This window comes from Eriocheir sinensis, chromosome 3, assembly GCF_024679095.1.
Source record: "Eriocheir sinensis breed Jianghai 21 chromosome 3, ASM2467909v1, whole genome shotgun sequence".
NCBI lineage: Eukaryota > Metazoa > Arthropoda > Malacostraca > Decapoda > Varunidae > Eriocheir > Eriocheir sinensis.
The window spans coordinates 13513406-13537110 of NC_066511.1; the positions used below are offsets into that span (position 1 = coordinate 13513406).

The following is a 23705-nucleotide window of genomic DNA, read 5'->3' on the forward strand; positions in this document are numbered from 1 at the left end:
CAATGTTTGAAATTTAAATCATTCGCCACTTCAAAATTGTCCAAAACGTAATATGTGCCGTAATATTTTGGATCTTATTTCCGGAGAATTTCCCAAACTGATTGTACTATTCAACACCAGTCCAAGAAATTGTAATAGTCATTATACAAGCCTAAGACGCATTGACGCTTGAGGTAAGTTTGCCCCTCAAAGCTTGGGCAGCTTGGCGCCACGCTGATTGCGTCATGTAAAGCCAACGTGAACCTGTGATGTGGTTCGGAGGCACGCAGACGTGGAGCTCCGGGCACTGTACTAACCAAAGAAAATAGTGTGAGAAAGCTCCCCTAACATAGATTTGATGCGTCTAATTTCCTTTTAGCAGCACCAGAGAAACACCTTATACTTGGCCATTGGAAGATCGCTACATATTTATCTCTTAAGGTAAACCGAGATCCTATACACGAATTTTCTCTGTGTAAAGGAATATTGCAAAGTTTGGGGATTCATACTGTTTGTTTGTTTGATGCTTTAATTGTAGGATTCAACGATAGGAACAGATTGCACATATTTGCCTCCGCTCAGAGTGCAGCGTGCGTGTTTTTAGTGATTGGCTGCATGCACGTGGAATGGATTTCGGAGCAGTGTTCGGCGCATCAAGCAATTAAACTATGATTAGAACTCGTAGGTTAAGCATGCGGGGCTGATTCAGTCTTGTTTCGTATTATATAGAGATAGATAGATAGATAGTGACAGAGAGAGAAAGATCGATGTGGGATGGCTGGTGTGGGTGTGGGTATACGCCTGCGTCTGCGTCTGTAGATATATTAATAGGGTCCGTGATAGATGCTGAGAGTTCGAGAGTCTCTGCCCGATCCTCCACCTTTGACAGGACTTGGAAAATATTGGATCGTAAGACAGCGCCGAGTGAGACCATAAAGCTGGAGTTTCGACGGGAGATGCTGAAACGGGTCACCTTGGAGAGAGAGAGAGAGAGAGAGAGAGAGAGAGAGAGAGAGAGAGAGAGAGAGAGAGAGAGAGAGAGAGAGAGAGAGAGAGAGAGAGAGAGAGAAGAGTGAAGGAAGAGAGAGAGAGTAAGCAAGAGGATAGAACCAAGGAAAAGGGGGCGAGAAAAATGGAAAGCTCAGGCCAGGAAGAGACGAATGCGGATATAGACTGGTGGCAAAAGAAAACGTACACCCTTCCACCCACATGTTACGAAAACTAAAGTAGACGGGACGGCGTGAACTGTCGAGAGGCGGGACTCGAAGGGTTAAGGGACGGCCAGCGGCGGCGGACCATCACGAGGGGGGTGTGAGCGTGGTCCGGGGAAATGGAAGGTCAGCAGGATGAGATAAGGAAAACAATAAGGAAAAAAATACACCATCTCATTCTTTGTCCGTTTGTCTGTTTCTCCGCTTGTCAATGATTCAGTGCCCCATATATTGCCCTCCTATTTATCTCCTGTCATACGCGTTTTTCATAGAAGGTCAGCAGAATGAAATAAGGAGAATAATAAGAAAAAAACACCATCTCATTCTTTGTCCGTTTGTCTGTTTCTCCGCTTGTCAATGATTCAAATGAAATAAGGAGAATAATAAGAAAAAAACACCATCTCATTCTTTCTTCATTTGTTTGCTTCTCCGTTTGTCAGTGATTCAGTTTCCCATTCATTATACTTCTATTTATTTCTAGTCAGATGCTTTTGTTTATTCTATTTCCGTGCTAATGAAACGCCACACGTAAACTGTCACTGCACACATGAATGCAAATTAGTTGTTTCAGTGATGTTTGCAGTGTCACGACCAATGCAAATTTGAATCAGTATATCAAACAAGTCACCTACGTAATGACGAAACTGCACGCCCTAGTTTAGACACCTCACATCTCTTAGTTTTTTACATTAATGATGCTGGGAAGGAAGAGAACCTGTAATTTTCAGACAGACGATAAGGGATTACTACATCTTAGTCACCTTTACCGATGTTTGAGGCCGTCAGGTTCCGAGTGTGGGGACAAGACTTGACAGGACAATGAAATGGGTTAAAAGTGTTCGGGTGTTGAGCGTAAATGGGCTGGGTAATGGTTGCTGGGGTGAGTAAGGAGAAAGAGAGAGACCTAGAAGTGTGTGTGTGTGTGTGTGTGTGTGTGTGTGTGTGTGTGTGTGTGTGTGTGTGTGTGTGTGTGTGTGCGTGCTCATGTGTTTTGGCAAGGGGATGTGGCGATATGTGGACATCCGCAGGAGTTGAGTTCTGCGGCATGATATTTTATGAGGAAGAAGTTCCCTCGTGAGTTTTATGCTGAAGCTACTACTACTAAGCTGCGCGGCACTGGGGTAATAAAGTTTAGTGGGGGAAGGGGAAGGAGAATCTGCACTTTGCTCTAGTTAAGGCAAAATGATAACGTGGGTCCTTTGCTGCTGTCAAGAAAAGGTGTGTTGACGGCGAGGGTGCAGGGAAGGCGAGGCGAAGCGAGGCGAGGGAAGGCGAAAGGAAGGGAGAATTTGGGAACCACCGCCCGCTGTGTGTCGAGGCCTCTACCACGCGGCGAGGGACCAAAGTCAACACCCTGTCATGAATCGCGTGCCTGGTTACTGTGGTCGTAATGGGTTAGTGGGACTGAGGAATGGTGATGGCGGTGCCGGTAAGCTAGCGAGGCTTCGTTAGCATCGGCGCGCGCGGGCTGTAGTGTTGGTGGTGTGGATGACGGGGCGTTGAGGTAGTGTGGGAGGGGAGAAGGCTGCAGACGTGTTTTAAAGATGGTTGTGAACAGAGAGGAATGTAGTGAAGATTTTGTCGCTTTGCTATTAATAAAAAGGAGTGCGTGGTTAGTGTTACACCGTAGCGTGCGTTGTAGTTGTAGTGGTTGTGTGGTTGTAGTACAAGTTGTAGTTTTCTTGGTGCAGTCGTGTTTGTGGCTTTGAAAACTCTTAAGGTCCGGTTGAGATAAGTTTTGTGAGATTTTCCATTATGCTGGTGACGGGCGGGAGTGGGCTGGGTCGAGGGGCTGGGCAGGGCTGGGCTGGGCTGGTGGGAGTGGGCTGGGGCTGTCCGGCCGGCAAGAGGTGGGCGGCTCAGTTGGTCGCGAGGTGCGTGTTGGCAACCCTAGCAGCGAATTGCCTCCTGCCGTCGCTAGTTGGCAACCCTACAAGCGGCTCGTGGAACTATCTGCTTTAGTTAGTGGCAACCTGGCTGCTGCTTAGTTGGTAGCTCTGTTCAGCCTGCAGGGTAGTGGTGCCCCACAGTCTGGTGCTGCTGGTGCTCGTTCGCTCGCTCACCGCCGCTCGTGGTGTCTTCCCTTTCCTGCTAGTTGGCAACTTGTAGGTCATCTTTCTGTCCGTTTTAGCGATCCGAAACCGACTCGTCCGTCTACCCAGTCGCGCCTCTTGGGAGGACCCTCCTGAAGGCGCGTCTCTGGGTCACTGCAGTCCTTTGTGTGTCAGTTGAACCGACGTGACTTTTGTGCTCGATTGCGGCTGTGGGTCCGAGTTGAAAAAAGCTGGACAAACGAAGCTAAAAGTGGACTTGATAATAAACGGGCTTGAAACATCGCGTCAAGCATCGGAAACTTCCTTATATTAGTGTGTGTGTGTGTGTGTGTGTGTGTGTGTGTGTGTGTGTAAGAGTGAAGAGGGGAAAGCAGCAGGCCCCTTTTCATTGACATCGCCCTCCTCCCCTTAACTCCTGTCCCTCATTATCCCCTCCACTTCCTCCGTCTCTACTCCCGCCGCGCGCCCTGTCATGCCTTTGTGATGCACTCGGAGCAACATTCTTAGTGGCTTCATTACTACAGCCTGTGCCTCGCCCCCCCTTCCCCCTGCCTAGGCCTGCACCGCCCACCACCCCCAGGCGTTGTCAGTACACTCTCCACCTCAGCCCACCGTGTAATCCAGCATAATATCGCTCTTCTCATACTTGGTGTAGAATTTTTACTCTCGTCAAGGCTTAGGTTTTTAGTTTTCATCCTTTCTTCCATCTTGAATACGTTTTTTTTTCTCGTCCTTTTTCTTCTTCTTGATCCTGGTTTTGTTTTGTTTGTTTTCTTCTCTGGTGTTTTTCATTTTTTTCCTCATTGTTATTATTATTATTATTATTATTATTATTATTATCCATCTTTCCATTTCTTCCCCTCCTCCCCCCCCCCTCCTCCTCCTCCTCCTCCTCCTCCTCCTCCTCCTCCCCTTTTTCCTCCTCCTCCTCCTCCTCCTCCTCCTCCTCCTCCTCCTCTTCCTCCTTCTCCTCCTCCTCCTCTTCCTCATTCTCTTCCTCCTCCTCCTCCTCCTCCTTCTCCTCCTCCTCCTCCCCCCCCTCTTCTTCCTCTTAACATATTTCAGTTATTTTCTTTCCTATCATTTATTCTATTCCTTGCACACCTTTTTTCACCATACACTCAAACACGCTTGTCCTCTAGGCCTAGGGCGATAGAATGGAGAGAAAAAAATATTACTATACATACTATTCTTCTCTTTCAATTCAGGACAAAGATGGGAGCGATTCTCAATTTTTATGTATCTTTCTATCTATCTGTCCATCCGTTCCTCTCCAATAAGAGACTGTTCTATATTCATCCCTTTCCCTTTCCGCCCCTACGCCCAAGTTTTCCTGCTCGGGTAAGTTCTGGTCTTTATCACTTTCAGTCCTTTTTTTCTTCCCTTCGTCATTGCTCTCAATCGACCTCTTTTATCTTCTTGACCTTATGTACCCAATCTGCATCTTGCTCCTGGTCCTTTATAACAGCATCCATCTTTCCTTTTTTATATCTTACGTTAACAAACAGTGTGGCCTTCATTCTTGCACTACCTGCTGTGTAAGCATATTATTTTCCCTTTCCGCTGTGCCGCATCTTCGCTCTCTGGCCCGAATTCTCAAACGCTTTCGGCTCTTACGACAACTATTACCAAAGGCCACAGTGGAGGTTAGTCGGGTTCTCATAAGTGTTTTTCACATTCATGGTGCAGAAGCCTTGTAAAACTATCACTGGGATCATAAAACTACCTATGAAAGTGCCCACACCAGCCTCCACGAAAGCCTTATCAAAGGTGGATGTGAAGGTCACGAATGTCTGAGAATACGTGCCCTTATCTCTCTCTGTCACCATCGTCTGTTTATCGCTTCTCTTTCCTTCCTCTCCCGCTCCTCTTTTTTCCGTAGTCTTTCCTATTGTCCCTTCCCCTGTCTTCCCTCAGGGCTCTTTAGATGCGCCAGAGTCTACCTTGTTTCCATATCTATCCAATTTTCTCAATCAGTCGTGTGTTCGATGTTACTTTTTCTTTCATAGGTTTTTTTTACTCGCATGGACTTACGTTTTGTTTGTATTTTTTTGCATCATGGTTCTCAAAATATTTAACTTCATATGTTTTCTGTTTTACGTGAGTTTGTCTTTATATTGCATTATGTTTTGTTTTGTTTTTCACGACTTTGTTTTACTGATTGTATGTTTATTTTAATCTGTTTGGCTTTACATATTGTTGCATTTTTCTTTGCTTGTCCTCCTCTTCCTTTTTTTAATATTTCTTTTTATTATGACATTTTTTATATCATTTTTTTCTCATAGTACTGTTACACTTAATTATCTTGCATCACCAAATAAACTATGCATGAGAGAGAGAGAGAGAGAGAGAGAGAGAGAGAGAGAGAGAGAGAGAGAGAGAGAGAGAGAGAGAGAGAGAGAGAGAGAGAGAGAGAGAGAGAGAGAGAGAGAGAGAAATGTGTTTATGATCAGTCTCCAGACAGTTACCACATTCATTGTTCATTCACAGACAGAGACCGTTGGATTTCCACATCATTGATCTGTGTGTGTGTGTGTGTGTGTGTGTGTGTGTGTGTGTGTGTGTGTGTCCCAGCTATCCAGTGTGCATGTCTTCCTTTCACTGTTTGTCTTGTTTCTCTTTGGACATGTTTGGTCGTCTCTCTCTCTCTCTCTCTCTCTCTCTCTCTCTCTCTCTCTCTCTCTCTCTCTCTCTCTCTCTCTCTCTCTCTCTCTCTCTCTCTCAATCATACCCCGTTCCAGTCTTCTTCACCTCCATAACACTTCTCTATCACACTGACCGCCTCCCCCAAGCCCCAGCCATTAACCGGACCTTTCCTCGTGTTTCCTTCCCTCCTGCACGTCCCTTCCCCTCCGCCACACCCCACAAAGACACGCATACGCTTGCCTGACACGCCTCTTCGTCTCTTTCCTCCTCCCACACACACCACACGGACGGGATGTAGCCCTCTCTTTCTCTCACTTGAGTTGGCCTTTCTTTCTCCCTCTCCTGAAATGAGGCTGTCGCTCTCTGTCTATCTATATCTATTTTTTTCTATTTTCTCTCTGTCCCTCAGGTGTTCATTTGCTCCCTGTCATGTCTGTTTTTCTTTCTCACTGTCTCTTGTTCTATACAGATATCTTTGACTCCATTAATCCATTCCTGGTCTTTTTTTATAGTTCCCCGCACACCAATATCCTCCATAGTCCTATTTCTCTTTCAGACGTAGTTTTCCCTTCTTCCCCCAAGTTTAGCCCTTCATTCAGCTCCGCCTCTCGTCTTCCCTCGTTCCCCGTCTCTCGCTTCCCCTTCCCTGCCCACTAAACCCAAGTATCTCGACCTGCCGACCCTCCATTCATTCGTGCACTCGTTCAGGAGCTGAGAGATTGCGTCGCTAGTGGTGGGACGCCTCGCTGTAGGCTTCACGCGTCTCAGCCGTAGTTGCAGTGGTGATCAGGCGCGATCCGGGCGTATTCTTTCCAACTTGATACGCCTTGATCCTCTCGCGATAAGACAGCACCGGAAAATCTAGCCCTGTCTTGCCCGCCCCAACTGGACGTGTCCCGCCTCAGTGTCTTGGGGATCTGCAGCGGCGTCGGGCGCGGCTCAAGAGATAAGATCAGCCTCCGTTAATCTTGCCGTGAACGTAAACCGTGAAGAGACTAACGCTGTGGAAAGGACGGAAAGTCGAGCGTCAGCTGTGGCGGGAGAGTGGTGAGCAAGGTGCAGGGAAGGGGTGAGGCAGGGGGAGGGGCAGGGGAGCGCAGGGTATTGACTACATTTCTCCCTTGTCAACACTCCCTCCTTCCCTCCCTCCCGCCCTCCCGCCCGCCGCATGCCCCTCCCCCCGCCCACTGCGAGTGAGTCAACTGGCATGTCACCGCCGCACAACCTTCCTCTTCCTCCTTGCCAGTCCGCCATTCTACAACGCCATTTTGAGAAGAAAAATGCAGGGCTGTTCCTAAGCTCTGACCACAGAAAACTCGTTGGCTCTGAAAATTGCACGAGGAAAACCAGGCGTCTTGAAACAGTGAAAGAAATTTTGTGTGGTTTGCTGAAAAAGAAAAAGCCGAAAAAGACGCCAGCAACTGGACTGTTTTTAATCATACTCAAATGTCTTGAAGAGAGTATATACATGTTCTTTGCTTGTGGGTCATTGAAGGTACATTGGAGTTACATGACAGAACGATGGTGTTGGAAAGGTGAAACGGTGCCCCTTTATTGAACAGGTGTTGGTGTTTGTCCATCTTGGTACTCTTGTTAGTGGCCGACTACACCGTCATTGCTGAGGAGTGAGTCACGAGGAACAGGAACGACCCTCGAAATACTTGGTCCCAGTGCACTGACAACATATATTTTTACACCGAAAGAGTTCAAGGGCGAAAACGTATCCAGAGAAGAAAGCCTGCAATGTCGCTGCTCACAAAAAACGAAAGTCTGAGGATATTGTTGGATAAAAGCGCGACTAAACTCAGTGTTGGCTTGTAAAACACCGGAAAATGGCGGTTATTGAACGATTAACATCCAGAAAGAGACACAGATATAGAGATGGATAGATAGATAGGCAGATAGATAGATGGATAGAGTATGAAAACATATTCTCTAGAAGTTCACCATCCCCCTACAAGACAAAAAAGAGACGTAGATAAACAGAGTAAGAAAAATATTATTCTTAAGGTGCTCATCACCCCTTCAAAAAAACGATAAACAGAGAGAGAGTATGAGAAATTATTCCTCAGAAGTTCATCATTCCCTTCAAAAGACATACAAACAACTCTATATTTGGCTTCTTAATACATGGCCTCCATACCCTCCTTGCATATTTCAAATCACATATGGCCTTTACGGAAGCTCCTCTCCCACCACCCACCCCCACCCCCTTGAGGATCATAAAAGTATTCGTCAGAAGTTATCCCTCAAAAGACACAACCAGCAGCTCTACATTTAGCTTCTTAATACATAAACTCCATACCCTCCATTCATCTTTCAAATCATAAAAGTATTCGTCAGAAGTTATCCCTCAAAAGACACAACCAGCAGTTCTACATTTAGCTTCTTAATACATAGACTCCATACCCTCCAAGCATCTTTCAAATCACATATGGCCTATACGTAAGCTCCTCTTCCCCCCCCCCCCATAAGGGCCATAAAAGTATTCGTCTACTTGGGATTCAGCGTGGGACAGAGCAGACCCCGAAACTACCTCCCTTTCATGTTATATACCCGAGTAAGCTCACGTTATTTTCAGAATGGATAGGCCTAAGGGAAGTTTTCATATACTGTGCTTTACATTATTCATTTTTCCTTACTAGCCCGAGACCCAACCCCCCTCGCCCCCTTCCCGCGGTCATGGTCACGGGCTACAGATGGTGTGTGTGTGTGTGTGTGTGTGTGTGTGGACCATTATTAGGCTCTATCTATACTCTTGGGGCGCCGAAAGGACCAAATATACCTTGAGCTATCACATTACAGTTAGAGAGAGAGAGAGAGAGAGAGAGAGAGAGAGAGAGAGAGAGAGAGAGAGAGAGAGAGAGAGAGAGAGAGAGAGAGAGAGAGAGAGAGAGAGAGAGAGAGAGAGAGAGAGAGAGAGAGAGAGAGAGAGAGAGAGAGAGAGAGAGAGGATTAAAGCATTAGGGAAAGAGGGGATGAATTATGAAAACCTCTTTCTATAAACCAGCTTCCTTTAGGTTTGTTCACTTCATTTATGTTCCTTATTTCTTCTCGCTTCCTTTTCTTCCTTTCGTCTGGCCGTGACGGGTCCCCATGTGGTTCGAGTGACATTTTTCCTCAAAAGATTTATTGAACTCACTCTTCAGGTGGAATAAAAGAGCCTCAGAGATTAACAGAATCCTTTTATCTTCAGTGAACAGAGAACATTTATTTATATATGCATACAGACAGAGATAGATAGATAGATAGATTTATTTGTGTATTTGTTTACTTATCTATGGTTTATTATCACATATTCTTTCATAAGGCATTGATGATTGCATTTAATAATTTTTCATTTATATATAGTAACGAATTTGCTTCTATTTACGAAACTAATAATTACTTAACTTAATCTAGCACCACGTTCCTAGTCTGATAAGAAAACCTCCATTCACGTATTACTGGAGACTTTCATTTAAAGAAGTAAACCAGCGAGACATCAGAGCCCGCCGTGCAATATTCCACGAGACAACGAGCGGCAACGAGCGGCTCGCGTCACGCACGCCGCCGCGTCACGGGGGCCACGATCGACGCTCGCTGGAAATGCACGAAAAGCTGTCGACACATTAGCTGACCGAGAAAAATATTGCCGAAAAACGTCCAATTTTTGTTCTAATTGCAGGCTTTCCGTGTAATTGCAAAACTACAACTTTTGCTCGCACCTGCTGCCCCTCCCGACAACAGATTACCGCGTGATTACCTTGCCTCTGTTTGCTTTCTCTAATTATTTGGGCAAATCAGCTAAAATATAGTCTGCTTCTTATTTCCCATAATCATTTGGTTACTTTTACTTAGATTCTTGCTTATTCTAGTTTATGAAAAAGGTGATTTGATTAAACTTTTGTAGAGAGAGAGAAAAAACAAATTATGGTAAACATCTGGCTGGCCACCATGGATTCGCTTATGAAAGAGAATGGAATATGTCGTGCATGGGCTCTCAAATAATAACAGGGAAAGAAAACACGTATTCGAATCCTCTAATTAACAAGTAGGGTCTCCGTACAGAAACTGATCACCACCTTCCAAAAGAGAGGAACCGTAAAACTTGCATCCTTCCAAATTATTCTGGTCCCGCTTTGCTCTGGATTGGGGCAGAGTCGTAGATAAGGAAAGATTGGCCATTCGCTCTCTTTTTTTTTTTACATCTTTGCCTATGGCGCTATACGTCATCTTGCCTCTATGCTACCCATCCCCACTCACTTCTACCCAGCGCTTCTGTCTAAACACAAGCTAATCACCAATAGATAAAAATGCTAGTCTTTCGAATGTTACCACTTTTATCTATGAGGGTTAGTTTGTTTTTAGAGGTGCTGGGTAGGAAGCAGTGATCATGGGCAGCATACGACTTAAACACTTTCAAGGAGGGAGTATCAAGACCTTTTTCAAATGACTGGTTTCTGTTTTCGATATCTTTTATTAAACACCATTTCCAGGAGCAGTGCTTAGTGGTTTTTTTTCTTCTCTTTGCGCCCTTGAGCTGCCTCCTTTCCTGTATAAAAATAGAGATGTCAAGATGACGTCCAGGGAGCGCATAGACAAACTCTTCCTATACACGGCGCTGGGTTGGGGAGAGGCAGAGGATGTTGTGACGTGACTTGCCGGGCCTTCCTTACCCTCCTTTCGTCTCCCCCTCCCCGTGCATCCTCCACTACGTCGCTTCTTCAACTGTTTTTTTTTTTTTGCTCTTTCTTTTTCTTCCCTCCCTTGGCTCCTCTTGATCTTTCAGTTCCCTTCTTTCGTCTTTCTTTACCCTTGAAATTTTATTTCTCACGTTATTTTTTTTTTGCTACTTCTAAAGGCGTTTTGTTCCACTCCTCACCGAAGTACTCTACATTTCTTCATCTCTTACGCATCTACTTTCTCGTCCGTTAGTTTCTTTTTTCTTCACCCATCTCCTTGCTTGACCTCAGCTCGGGCTTCTCTTGACTCTCCATCATCATCCCCCTCTCAACCAAAGCCATTCACCCACTCACTCCTGCTTCCAGCCTGGCATTGCTTTCCCTGCCCTCATTGTTCGTCTCTCTAGGTTCCAGCCCCTCCTTGTGTCTTGCCCTCTGGCTCTCGCCACTTCCTGACACAAGGCTGAAGCTTCGTTTCGTAGCCTGCTCCTGAGAGACATGAAACCGTGGGGCATGGTAAGACCGGGGAACCAAGTTGTGAACTTTGCAAAAAATAAAGTTACTGCATATGTTAGTAGCTTTTTCATTACCGCTGTTGGCTCTTCGAATTTTCAAATGTCTCTCGTCTGTGAAATTCGTTAAAGAAAAGAAATCATTATATATTCAGGCGTTTATGGCCATTGATGTTTAGGTCCTATGAAGTCCTTTGAAGCAACAATGATATCTGCTTCTACAAACACTTGTTAATGCTGCAGGCTCCACCTGAGGCGGCTGGTGTGTTAGTTTTGTGGTTCATTCAACTGTAAAGACCTTAAAACTGTGTGTGTGTGTGTGTGTGTGTGTGTGTGTGTGTGTGTGTGTGTACTGGGGGTGAGAGGGGTAAGGGTTTATTGAAGACCTTCCTGTATTCTCTTAGCAGACGTTTTCGCTCTATCCCCACCAAATTATATGCACATGACACTCACATACCCTTCCCCAATTTTTTATATTACAATCATCCAATAATATAAACTTTGCCTCGGAGTTCTCTTATAGGGCAGAGGTTAGAAAGGTCCCCAGGCGGTGCCCCACTTCAGGCATCGACCCAAGGAGGTTTCTTGAGAGCTCTTCCAACTTTTTCATCGTATCCATATACAACATTCGCGGTTTTCACTCTAATCTCCGTTCCATGGACCCCCGTTTCTCCTCAAAACCTCACCTTCTCTTCCTAAATGAAACCCTTTTAAAAATGGCTCCTGACAGTTATATCTAATCCATCTCCCTCTCCTTTATCTTATCCAAAATCTCTGTCCAAATTTTGATGTGTATGTACGCAGTGAAAGTATTTGCTCTCGTGCCCACGATCTTAATTCTTCGGTATTTTCCCCCATCTATATAAAACATAATTGACATTCTATCTTGCTTTTCACCTTATCAGCTCTCATCCTAATTCTGACTGCCTCCTACCTCTCAAAATCAACTTTCGAAAATCCTGATGCTAGAGTGAACCAGCATCTTCATTCTTTCACTCCTTTCATTCTGGTACAGCTTTCCCTCGTCTGTATGTCTTCCTTCCTACGACTTCCATGTTTTCAAGAGGGATGTATGCTGCCACTTCTCCAACCTAATTTGACTACTCTTTGAAACTTCTCGTGCCCTCTGCTCGTGGGAGAACTTCTTTCCTGACTTTTATCTGTCCATGTTTATACTTTGAACTACCTCTTTTCATGTAAAAAGAATCAAACACGCGCTCCCACACACATATAGGATTAGCTATCACCAACGATTGAAAAAAATATAATACCTTCATTCATTTTTATTATTTTTCAAGATTTACATTTCTTTGTTCTCTTTTCCTCCTCCTTCCCTTTCCTTCCCTTTCTGTGCTTGCTTTCCATTATGCATGTATCCTCACATTCTTGGACCCGAATGATGCATCCCTTCCAATAACCCACCGTAATGTTTCCCGGTTCGAGTGGCCAACAATCTGCTCCCGGCAAGAAAGCGGCAAAAGACCTGAAGACCCGCATCGGAAAACGATAGCGATAAGATTCGAAGGTAAATCTTGACCGGTGGACAGTGGCGTGTCAGGTTGCTGAATAAACTATAGGAGAGGCGCGTGCGCAGGGAAAGACCGTATTGGGAAAAGCGGGAGGTGGTAAGGCAGGGGCGGAGGCAACATGAGTGAGGGTGGTGCAGCTTGATCCCCCTTTTCCCCCACCCCGCAGCTCCTACTGTGCCTTTGTTACCTTTCTGCTTCGTTTGAAACTGGGCAAAGTATTTGTCGTGAGTGTAGGTAGTGCAGGCCCTGGCACGCAGATGTCAGCACTGACCTTACATCGTCTTCACGGCCTCACTGTAACAGAAAATAACTTAATATGTTGGCAGTTGACTGGATAGTTTTATGAAGTACGTTTTTTTTATATTGTCATGATTAACTAAGTTTTCCAGCTGACCCAAATTTAAATACAGCGTCGAGTAGTGTGTGTGACTCGTGTTCCTCGGCGAGGCTGTGTTCGGTGTACAGTGTAGTCTGGCACCCACAAAAAGTATGTTACATTAATTATTCCTTGTGCAGTGGTAGCCGCAGTTTATCATGTGATGGAAATTGATTTATCGACTGAAAATGTATTGCGGAAAATACTTGTTATACACTACAGATATGCCTCAAGCAATGAGTTATTTCACGCTTGTTCCATATCCCGGTGACCATCGCCGACGCGAGTGCTAACCAAGTTGTTACTAAATTGCAGGTCCTACCATATATTCCCCTGTTATTGGTGGATAAAATTCCGAAGCTCTTGTGACACTGTGAGTGAGATGGATTCGATATAGAAAATGGCTGTGTGACTTTGGGGTGTTGTTAAAATCGTAGGTGTTTGTGGCCGTGCAAGGTAGCAATGGCCCAGCAGAGGTCGCCATGTCCCACCGGCGGAGTAGTAGCTTGACGGGCGGTGCCAGGGCGTCAGACGAACAGGTCCCCTCCGCCCAGGCGAGGACCAGACCTCCTCCACCTCTGAAGGCATCAAGTTTTGACTGTGGAGACCATGGAGCGGCCGGAGAGGAGGGCGCGCGAAAGCGTCCTGAGAACTTGGCCCAGGCCGCCATCTCGGTTGCGCACAGCACGTATGAAGCCATTGAGAACCGAGGTGAGGCCATCATGCAGCGATTTGATGACTCGATTGACGAGCTGGAGAATGGCCCGTTGGTGCAGACGGCGAAGGCGACGGTGCAGAAAGTGGCTACTGTCATCGAGAAACCAGTAGGCTTGATCAAGCAAAGTCGTTTCGTAGAAGAAGTGAGTGGCGTGCTGACGGAGATCGAAAACACCGAGGTGGTGCAGGTGGCCCGGGGCAGAGCACGCCAAGCCTACATGTACGTGGAGCCCATCAGTGAGAAGATCTTGAGCCGTGTCGGAAGCCTCGATGCAGACGAAGATGACGTGCAGTTCGTTATTCCTCCCTCGATGCAGCGGTCCCCAGGCAAGACTGTTGTTGTGCCAGTCAAGCCGAGACCCTTACTAAGGCAGTTTGATATAGATAGTCAAAGAATTAAGATAGACCCTACCCAGTATGTTCCAATTCAAGAGGAAGTTCCTGAAATACATGTTTCGGGTGAAGATGGAGGATTTTCCGTCCTGTCTCAAGAAGGTGATAAATTGCTCAAGGTCAAAGCTCCAGACCAAATCAGCATCGTGTCCGCCACCGACTCAGAACGACAATACGAGCTTGTGCGTCCCCACCGGCTGTACCGCACGCCGCCCCTTCCGCCCCCCAGACACAAGGAGCCCCGGCGCTCCCTGCAGGCGAGGTTATCAAATAACGGTGTGAAAACAACGATCGTTGAAGAAGCCGCTGGAGAGATGACATGTCGATGTGCTGCTAGTGCGAGATCAGTTCGTTTTACGGAGAAGGATAGTGGAAAGGGTAGTGACTCGGAGGCTATGTGCGTAGCAGGGAAGGACGTGTCCTCCAACTTGACGGTGAAGAGAATGGTGGATGTGGTGGAGCGTCGGCCGGCCATGAAAGACTCGCGTTCCATTGAGACGGTGGACAAACGGAACTCTTTGCTGGACGAGTGCACGGAGGACCAGCCCCTCATACCCGTGGAGTCCCTGGAGGGGTCCAGCATCTCCAAGATCCGGGAGAAGCTGCGGGAGTATAACTACAATGTGATCTGCATCAACGGCAAGACTTTCTATGTGCCTAAATCTGTTGTGAAAGAGCCCGCGCCTCGGGAAGTGTACGGCGGAGCCTCCACCTTCTTCGAGGCCTCGGAGACTATTGACTGGAAAACAGTGAAAGGTATCTATCTGTTACTTTACATTCCATCCTTCATAAACAAGATACATCTCTGGTTACCTTTTTCACGAGGTTGGTAGGCTGGTTTTTCATACACTAGATAGCCTAGGCCCCTCCCCTCCCTTCAGTAGCAGTTAGCGGTCTGCTAGTGCATGACAGTCAGGGCGACGATGCGTGCTCCTTCTTGGTGTGACTTGGCTTCTCGTAAAGCAATATCTTTAAATTTATTAATTAAACACCAGTTTAGTTTAGAACTTGCTTTTCTCTCCTATTGTTTTTTAAGTAAAATAAACCTCTTAAAGCAGAAATGTAAATTAAAATTATCACTTCAACCAATGAATAAAACCCTATTTAATTCTTAATTTATTTCGATAATAAGGAAGGTTCTCATCTGTGGTATACGTATTCGGGGGGGTCCCGGAGAGCCACGAGAAGGCGGCGGCGGCGGCCGCTGCCCTGCGAAGGGACAGCTGGCCACACCCCGGACCGTGGCGGGGCTGCCGGTGCGGGGTTTGGGGGAGCTGACAGGACACTGCGCCAAGTAAAGCAGCACAACAGAATCAAGCAAGCACTGCGTGAAGTCTATGCGGAGCTTGGTGTCATGTTGTGTTCGTTGGTCTCTTGATGGTGTTCTTGTCTGCTTGCCGTCACCCTGACCGTGCACGCAACAGTTGATGACCTCGACTCTCCACTGGTATCTCTCTCTCTCTCTCTCTCTCTCTCTCTCTCTCTCTCTCTCTCTCTCTCTCTCTCTCTCTCTCTCTCTCTCTCTCTCACACACACTAAAACTGCCGCCGCATTGGTTAAGGCTCCCGCCTTGCTCAGACAGTAACGTTATACGGCTGTAGCGTTACTGTCACCCCTTGAACAAAGAAGATGGGATGAGTATTGTGTGACGGCCTAGTAGTACTTGTAGATCCGTCAATAACCAGCTCTTTTTTCTGTAGGAGAGGATAGTTTCGGGGAGGCCGGTCGCAAATCCTGAACGTGATCAGACCCCATGGTGATTGACACTCAGACACACACACACACACACACACACACACACACACACACACACACACACACACACACCTCCTCATCCCTAGCCACTTCCCCATGACTCCCTCCCCCTTCCCCGCCCCTCCGCCCGCGTAGAACGTCGCATCGAGGCAGGCAGTCAGTCTGTCCGCTTCTCCCGGGCTATTCGTCACGCTCTCAGCCGTTAATTGAGGGCAGATCATTCTGTCACGGGGAGACTAATACTTTCATCCAAACTCCATTAATTCGTACACACACCAGGCGCAAAGGGGGGCAGGGGAAGGAGAGAGAGACATGGGTAGTGTGACTCTAGTCTAAGTCCAAAGAAAGGGTGGTTATTGGAAAGTATTGAAAGGCGCACTGCAGGAAGCAGTGCGTAAGTCAGATTTGTTTTAAAATCTCATATCTTATGATACAAGGACTTTGATAGCCTTTCATGGACTTTTGGTTCTAGTTTACGTTTGGTAGAGAAAGAGATAGATATGATGGAAAAGTAGTGAGAGAAAGAGGTTGGAGGTGATGGAAGGATAGGAGACCTTTCAGTATGCGTGAATGAGTTACAGGTCAGTTGGTGTAGGGGAGGCAGTTGAAAAATTTATTTCATTAAGAGTTTCTCAATATTTTCGCCGCTCATCACTAGGTTGATTATATAACGGAGACAGCACAGTTTGTATGAATGTAATAGTTCCTAGTTTCTAGTGTGTGTGTGTGTGTGTGTGTGTGTGTGTGTGTGTGTGTGTGTGTGTGTGTGTGTGTGTGTGTGCAGGAAAACTGGAACATCCACCACGTGGGCTTCTATACGCATCAATTAAGAATATTGAAATTCTTAGGTTAGCAATCACTGTGTTTGATTACTGTTACAGCTGGTTCAGCATAAATGCCAAAAGTCCAGCATTCTTAGTTGTCAAAGCTGCCTGGTAGCACCTTTCCACGCACACTCATTCTTGGAGGCTGGAGTGATTACCCTCAGTGAGGTACTTTTTACAGCAGATCAAAGGATGCCAAATGTTTTGACGAACCGAAAAAATATAAGACACCTTAGCATCAGATATCACTCAATTATATTTTTGAGACTAGTGTCACTCCCTTAACTGTTTCTCCCTGGTCATGACTAAATAAAGTTCGATGCCCTCACACCCAAAAAGAAACACTTACCTCCTAAGAGCAAAGCAAAAACGTAGATGTGAGTCATCCCAGACCAGGTCGCAATGAAGGAAAGTGGACACCGTGCCTCTAATGGTACTGGCTCAGGGGGAATAGTTAAAATTAATTGGAATTAGAGGACACAGGTGGTCATTGTAATAATAATAATAATAATAATAATAATAATAATAATAATAATAATAATAATAATAATAATAATAATAATAATAATAATAATAATAATAATAGTGTGTGTGTGTGTGTGTGTGTGTGTGTGTGTGTGTGTGTGTGTGTGTGTGTGTGTGTGTGTGTGTGTGTGTGTGTGTGTGTGTGTGTGTGTGTGTGTGTGTAATGTTTCTTTTTCTGTGTGTGTGTGCATACGCAATATGACCCAAGTGATACCATCCGCATCACTAAAATTTGAGTGGGTAGTTTTCTCCTTATATATAACTGCTAAGAGCCTTCTCAACTAAAGTTTGAGTACTTTTTCCACACCGAATGATTGTGTACACACACACACACACACACACACACACACACACACACACACACACACACACACACACACACACACACACACACACACACACACACACACACACACACACAATGAATCCTTCATCGCTCATGTGTTTGCTGTCTGTCGTCGGTTAGGGTGGGAGGGGGGGGGGGGAGTGTAAGATAGACAGTGGCCACCGTTGATCCAGGCGTCTGAACACACTCTCAGTCGAGCCAACATCGCGTTAAGGGTCTCGCCAGTGTTCACTGGTTGATGTATCTGGCTATATTTTATCTTTTTTTGAAAGCGCTACGTCATGTTTCCTTTTAGTTACTTTAATAGCTGATAATACAGTACCGCTTTAATAAACATCTATCACTGCTTTTGTCTTTTGTCGCTCGTTTTAATAAACTAATAAACAAATCAATATAATACTCCTATTTTTCACCTACAATGCCGTAAACTTAGCTAAAATCTGAAATAAAGTCAAGTCGACACTTACCAAACTAAACCCTAGTCTCTTGCTGTCGCCTCCTTACTCCTTTCTGTCTGTTTTTTTTTTCTTTTTATCTTTCCTTCCTCTGAACCTCCTCCTTGTTTTGCTTTGTACGAGGCCTTGTGTCACTCATCCTTTCCCGTCCACCTAACCCCCTTGGCTACCCTCTCCTTTTATATATATATATATATATATATATATATATATATATATATATATATATATATATATATATATATATATATATATATATATATATATATATATATATATATATATATATATATATATATATATATATATATATATATATATATATATATATATATATATATATATATATATATATATATATATATATATATATATATATATATATATATATATATATATATATATATATATATATATATATATATATATATATATATATATAGTGAATGTTGTAAAGCTAGAACGCATCACTAGGCCAGTGTCATGTTGGTGGCGTCGTTGTTTGCCCGGATCGCTTTTGGTGTTGTGCCACTCCGTAGTTAGTGTCGGCGTCCTTGGTGTCATGTTCACTCCTGGAGATCCTGTAGTTTGCGTCCCTTAGTCTAATGCTTCTTTTCTATAACTATAGACATTTCATACTTTTCAGTGTTTCTTAATCAACAATTATAAACTTGGCAGCTGTGTACCTTTACATAATAGTTAGTTATTCATTTAAAGTGAGATATCAACTTATGCAGAGTAGGCAGAATTTAGGTATAGATTTTTTTGTTATTTTTTTTAAATACTTAGTGGAATTATATATATATATATATATATATATATATATATATATATATATATATATATATATATATATATATATATATATATATATATATAAATGTATGTATGTATACGCAATGACGCCAATCAGATGACTACATTATCTGCATAGTATAGGTAATTAATCGATAGAATTTTGTATAAAGAAACGACATAGTCGCTGCTTCAGGGATCGATTATGTGGGTGTGACCTGCCTTTGCGTCTAGTACGGCAGAAATTTGTCTTTCTTTAAATACTCTAGTTAAATCTCAAGCTTGAGTATCTTTTAAAACTTCTGTCAAAAGCTTCATATTGGAGCACCAGGTCACCCTCACACCAAAAAGTACATTGCTTATTTAGGCCTTTTTTTCAGGAATATTTCCATTAAATATTTTCAGTAATCATTTAGTTGTTGCAAAGCTTTTGCAGGAAATAATGAACATATTGTTTTCCTTAGTCGCTGAATCATGTTGTCTCACTATAACGAGTATGTTTCTTTTCAGTACATGTCGCGTTCCTCTTCATCTCTTGTATTGTATGTTCCTCATGTTTTCTTAGTGACCCTATCAACTGCTCCAGGCGGTGTGTGTGTTGCCCCTCGGGCCTCTTACACCTCTATGTTCTGTGTGTCCCTCCTCTCTCACTCTCTTACTTCTGTACTTATCTCTTACTAACCTCTGCCTTTCCCTTGTTCCTCCTGCGCCTTCTTCTCCCACGTGTGGCTGGCTACAATAGACGCCAGTGGACACGATGCTCCAGTCAAGGAAAAACCTCGCTGGATGCAGCAGATTTCCACGGGACTGGAGAACTTCCTCAGCAACGCCCACGACCCTTGGCTCTCTGAGGCCGACCGAGACCCGTTGGCCTGCGACTCGTGCTGCACGTGCTTCGACACCAGTTTGGGCTGGGACAAGAAGAAGGGTCCCAAGTTCCCCTTACAGCAGAAGAACGAGGTATTTGAAGCGCTTTTGAGGGTGTTGGTCAGCACGCCACCTTAGCTGTGACACACCGCTGGCTGGTGGCCCTGGACGCTAGGCCAAGCTGGAGCACTTTCAGGCTGTTGCTGCCCCCCTCAGACCTCCCTTCTTCACTCTCACTCCCCTCGTTCCACACTTTTCCAGCATTCACACAGACGCCTTGCCCTCAGGCGTCGGCTGCGACCAATGCACGCAACCTCTCCTGCCCGTGCCATGAGCTTTTCACATACATATTGCAAGGTTAACGTGACCACGCTCCGCACTTTGCTGGTTCTTGCTCCCTCTCACCTACACCATTACATGAGTGTTACGACAAATACACACACACACACACACACACACACACACACACACACACACACACACACACACACACACACACACACACACACACACAGGCTTCAGCACTCATATATTATACATAAGCAGCTGCAATGTTATATCCTAAGTTTTACATCATGTTTGGGCTTCCTGAGGTCCATGGTAAGCACACCTTGCTAGAGGCCCTTGTACGGCAGTGTTTCATAGATAAATATTAGGCCCTCGGCACAAAGGGATGCGTGAAAAAGAAAGTTAAGCGCTCACACTCCAATTCCCTTAAAGAATTCAGAAGCTGCCTCGCGATGGTCAGCATACGTATGCAAATGTGTTTTGCCTTGATTCAGTGTTGCTGAAAATGTTCAAGGTAGCGAGTGTTATCGAAAAGTAAAGCGTCTCGTAAAATACGCTTCCTTCACGAATGTTTCAAGCTATATATGTGAGAAAGTCAAGTAAGTATGGAATCATAGTGTTGAGTTGTTGTTGTTTTTCTTATCGAGTGGCTTTCCATCTTGCTCGACACTGAGGGAAGTCTAAAGATGAAAATTTGTGTGAGGTGAAGTAGCTCGCCGACATCACAGGTAAGTACATATTTTCTCCATTTGTTTGTTCTTCACATGCATTGTAGGCGTGCTTTGCTCAGAACATTATAAACTGTGTTTAAGAGTCAGGGTGAGCTGAATGTGTGTGTGTGTGGGGGGGGGGGTCTGTTTGCCTGTCTGTCTGTGTCTATGTCTCGTTCTGTGTGTGTGTGTGTGTGTGTGTGTGTGTGTGTGTGTGTGTGTGTGTCCAGTGATATATATGTTTGCAATATCTAAAGAAATTATTAGGAACGAGTTCTTTACAACTAGTATTGCAAACAGTAGCAATCATATCCGTACCGAGCAAGGACTGTACATGTAACCCACATAGTGAATGGCTTTGTGACTATCAGACCTGTGTAGTAACCGAGTGAAATGCATATACAATAGGTGGTTGCTTCGTGGTACCTAAAGATTCAGTGTTTGAGATCCAGTAACGTTTTTAAATCATTCTTTTGTGGGTCGTGTGATCGGGTTTACAGGTTAGCTCTTCGAGGATGTTAAGGTTCATAACGTGTTGCAATACCTTTAACGAAAGGTAGATGTTTTATAAAATGAGACATGTCTTATAGCGTGTTCCATTTAGCGTAACCCGTTTGTAGGTCGTGATCTGTAGTGTCCCTTGATAGATAGAGTCCCGACAACCTAAGCTTTGGACGCCATTATTGGCCCTGTTTTCGCCGCGCTTTTCAAACGCTAGCACACGCTCTCTTTTGTATTTGTTTCACAGCCATACGGGTCGTCCACTGAAACTGAGCACACTTGTGTCAGACCTGCACACCTTCCCCTAACAGCCAGCAGGGAGCCAGCAGCCAGCGAGCTCTGGGAAAATAAATAAGAGACGTAATGGTGGGTTGGTGACTCCGGTTGGTGTAGACACAAAGCTTAGGTTGTCGGGACTTTATCTATCAAGGTACTCTACAGATCACGACCAAGAAACGGGTTACGCTTAATGGAACACGCTATTAAAGTGCAAGTTTATGGCAGCATGAGCGGTAATATAAACGAGGAAGGCTGATGAGAGAGGTAAAAGCTGCAGTGGCAAGGTATTGGAACTAAAATCGTTAGCAACGGAGTGCGGAAGTCGCTGGTGCATGTTGCATAATATTTTAATGGTTGAGAGTTAATGTTCGTTGAATAAAAAGTAAAGGACAAGTTCTGTTAATCCTTCAGAAGATGGAACTTTGGGTAAATGTTGACCGTGGAAAATTCCTTCAGTTTCAAACCCGGGACGGACAGTCTGACACACAGGAACAGTTTTCTCCCCCGCACGCGAGTCGGTGTTGTTGACGAAGCCCTCGCCATCGACTTTCGATCTCATGTATAGATTCTCGTTCTCGTTCACTGACTCTCCCCCCCCCCCCTTCCCTCCCCGCACAGTGGACTGATATTGGAAACTATGACTTTGTTTTGCTTGGCTTATTGACATTCTCCCTTGATTCTGCTGTTTGAAGTATTTGAAGTATTTATAACACGGGCATAATCTAAATCCTCATATTCAATCATTATTCATTCGGCTTATCATTTATTTGTGGTCTTTTCCAGTAAACACGTCTTAAAGAACTGCAGTTTCCTGGTTGCAAATCTCATTTTCAGTTTAAGAACAATATCGGATCATTAAATCGCAAATTTTCCCTCGGCGGCCCGCCCAGCCCGGCCTGGAGGCGCGTTTCCGTGCTAGTCACTAGTAAACTCGCTCTGTTTATTATGCCATAAATCATCGCCAGACCAGAATATCGTGCTTGGTTTGGGAAAGTTGTTCATCAGGCTCCCTGCACATCAGACTCGAGGCTACTTGGATAATGTTCCTTGATTAGGAGAGAGAAGTTCTGTGGGTTCCGTCGACTTGCCATGTTGCCCAAGCGAAACACCCACTTGCTCCGTATTAGCCTTACGTTACCTGAAGGTCGTATGGAACGTTTTATTCGTTACATTAAACATTATTTCGCAGTTTATTATTATTAGGTTTTCTTTGCTTTCAAGTGTGAGTGTGTCGTGCAGCGTGTCAGGAGTGTAGCAAGCAGAATTTTCTTTCTTTGGAATAATAAATCTGCTGTATTACGTCGTTTCCAAGATTTGTAAATGAACACTTAAACACTTTCTCTGTCGAGCAATGGTTAAAATATAGTGCAACAATAATCCGTCGGTGGGGGAGGAACAACACGAGTCCCTTGGGGGAAAGCCAGTAAATTAATGACACCGCGCTGAGGGATAACGACTTTTGTTACAAACTAAAGCATATTTAATTTAGCTTACCTGTGAGATTAACGATGGCTCCAGTCTCTAAAAGTTAAAATATTTTGCCTCTACCGCAACTTTGCCCTTATAAACTCTGCCTATTAACGTCATATTAATAAAAAAAAAAAGTATTTTCGTGGGGCCCTTTAGTAATTAAAATTTCAAACTATTTATACTTTTTCCCTTCACGTGTACCAACAAAACATCAACATTAAACTTTTTGGTCAACCCTGAAACACCCGCCGCCGCCGCCGCCACACCGTCAACAGTGCCGTGGTCGATGAACATGTGACAAAACACTTATCTCGAGGGAAGGCTGACAGTTGTTGACAAAGGGGCATCCCGTGCGTCCTAAATTAAAGACAGAAACGGCTTACACTGTTCTTCTTAATAATGCAACAGTGAGTAGATGACCCATTCTTGATTGCAACTAAACCCTCAGACCCCTGTTGACAAAGGGGCCTACCGTATGTCCTAAATTAAAGACAGAACGGCTTACACTTTTTTCTTAATATATAATGTAACAGTGAGTAGGTGACTATTCTTGTTTGTCACTAAACCTTTAAACCCTCAACTTCTGAAAACTGAAAAGCAAGGACCCCGCTACCAGTATCTTCTTCATACATCACCATCAACAACAAATACTAATAAAGACAATTATCACCATCACCACCATTAGCAACACCAAATATCAGCACCACACTTTACAACAACATCACCATACATCACCAAAACCACTACAAACAACACCACCAACCCTCCATCCCTCCCATCATTATCATCACCACCACTAACACCATCAC

At 44.7% G+C, this 23705-nt stretch overlaps 1 protein-coding gene across 10 annotated transcripts in view; it reads left to right on the forward strand.

The window, feature by feature from the left end:
• The first annotated feature begins 2221 nt into the window (after positions 1–2221).
• LOC127005350 (sodium channel protein 60E-like) overlaps positions 2222–23705 on the forward strand; it is a 215815-nt gene continuing 194331 nt past the window's right edge. For 3 of the 10 annotated variants that reach the window (XM_050874131.1, XM_050874178.1, XM_050874185.1), the window contains exons 1-3: positions 2227–3295; positions 13287–14837; positions 19524–19741. In XM_050874131.1, the coding sequence (XP_050730088.1) occupies positions 13454–14837; positions 19524–19741 (1602 nt within the window). In that variant the 5' untranslated portion in view covers positions 2227–3295; positions 13287–13453. Of the gene's footprint in view, positions 3296–8884; positions 14838–19523; positions 19742–23705 lie in introns of those variants that run through there. The other 7 variants (XM_050874155.1, XM_050874170.1, XM_050874196.1 and 4 more) reach the window with 6 other exon arrangements.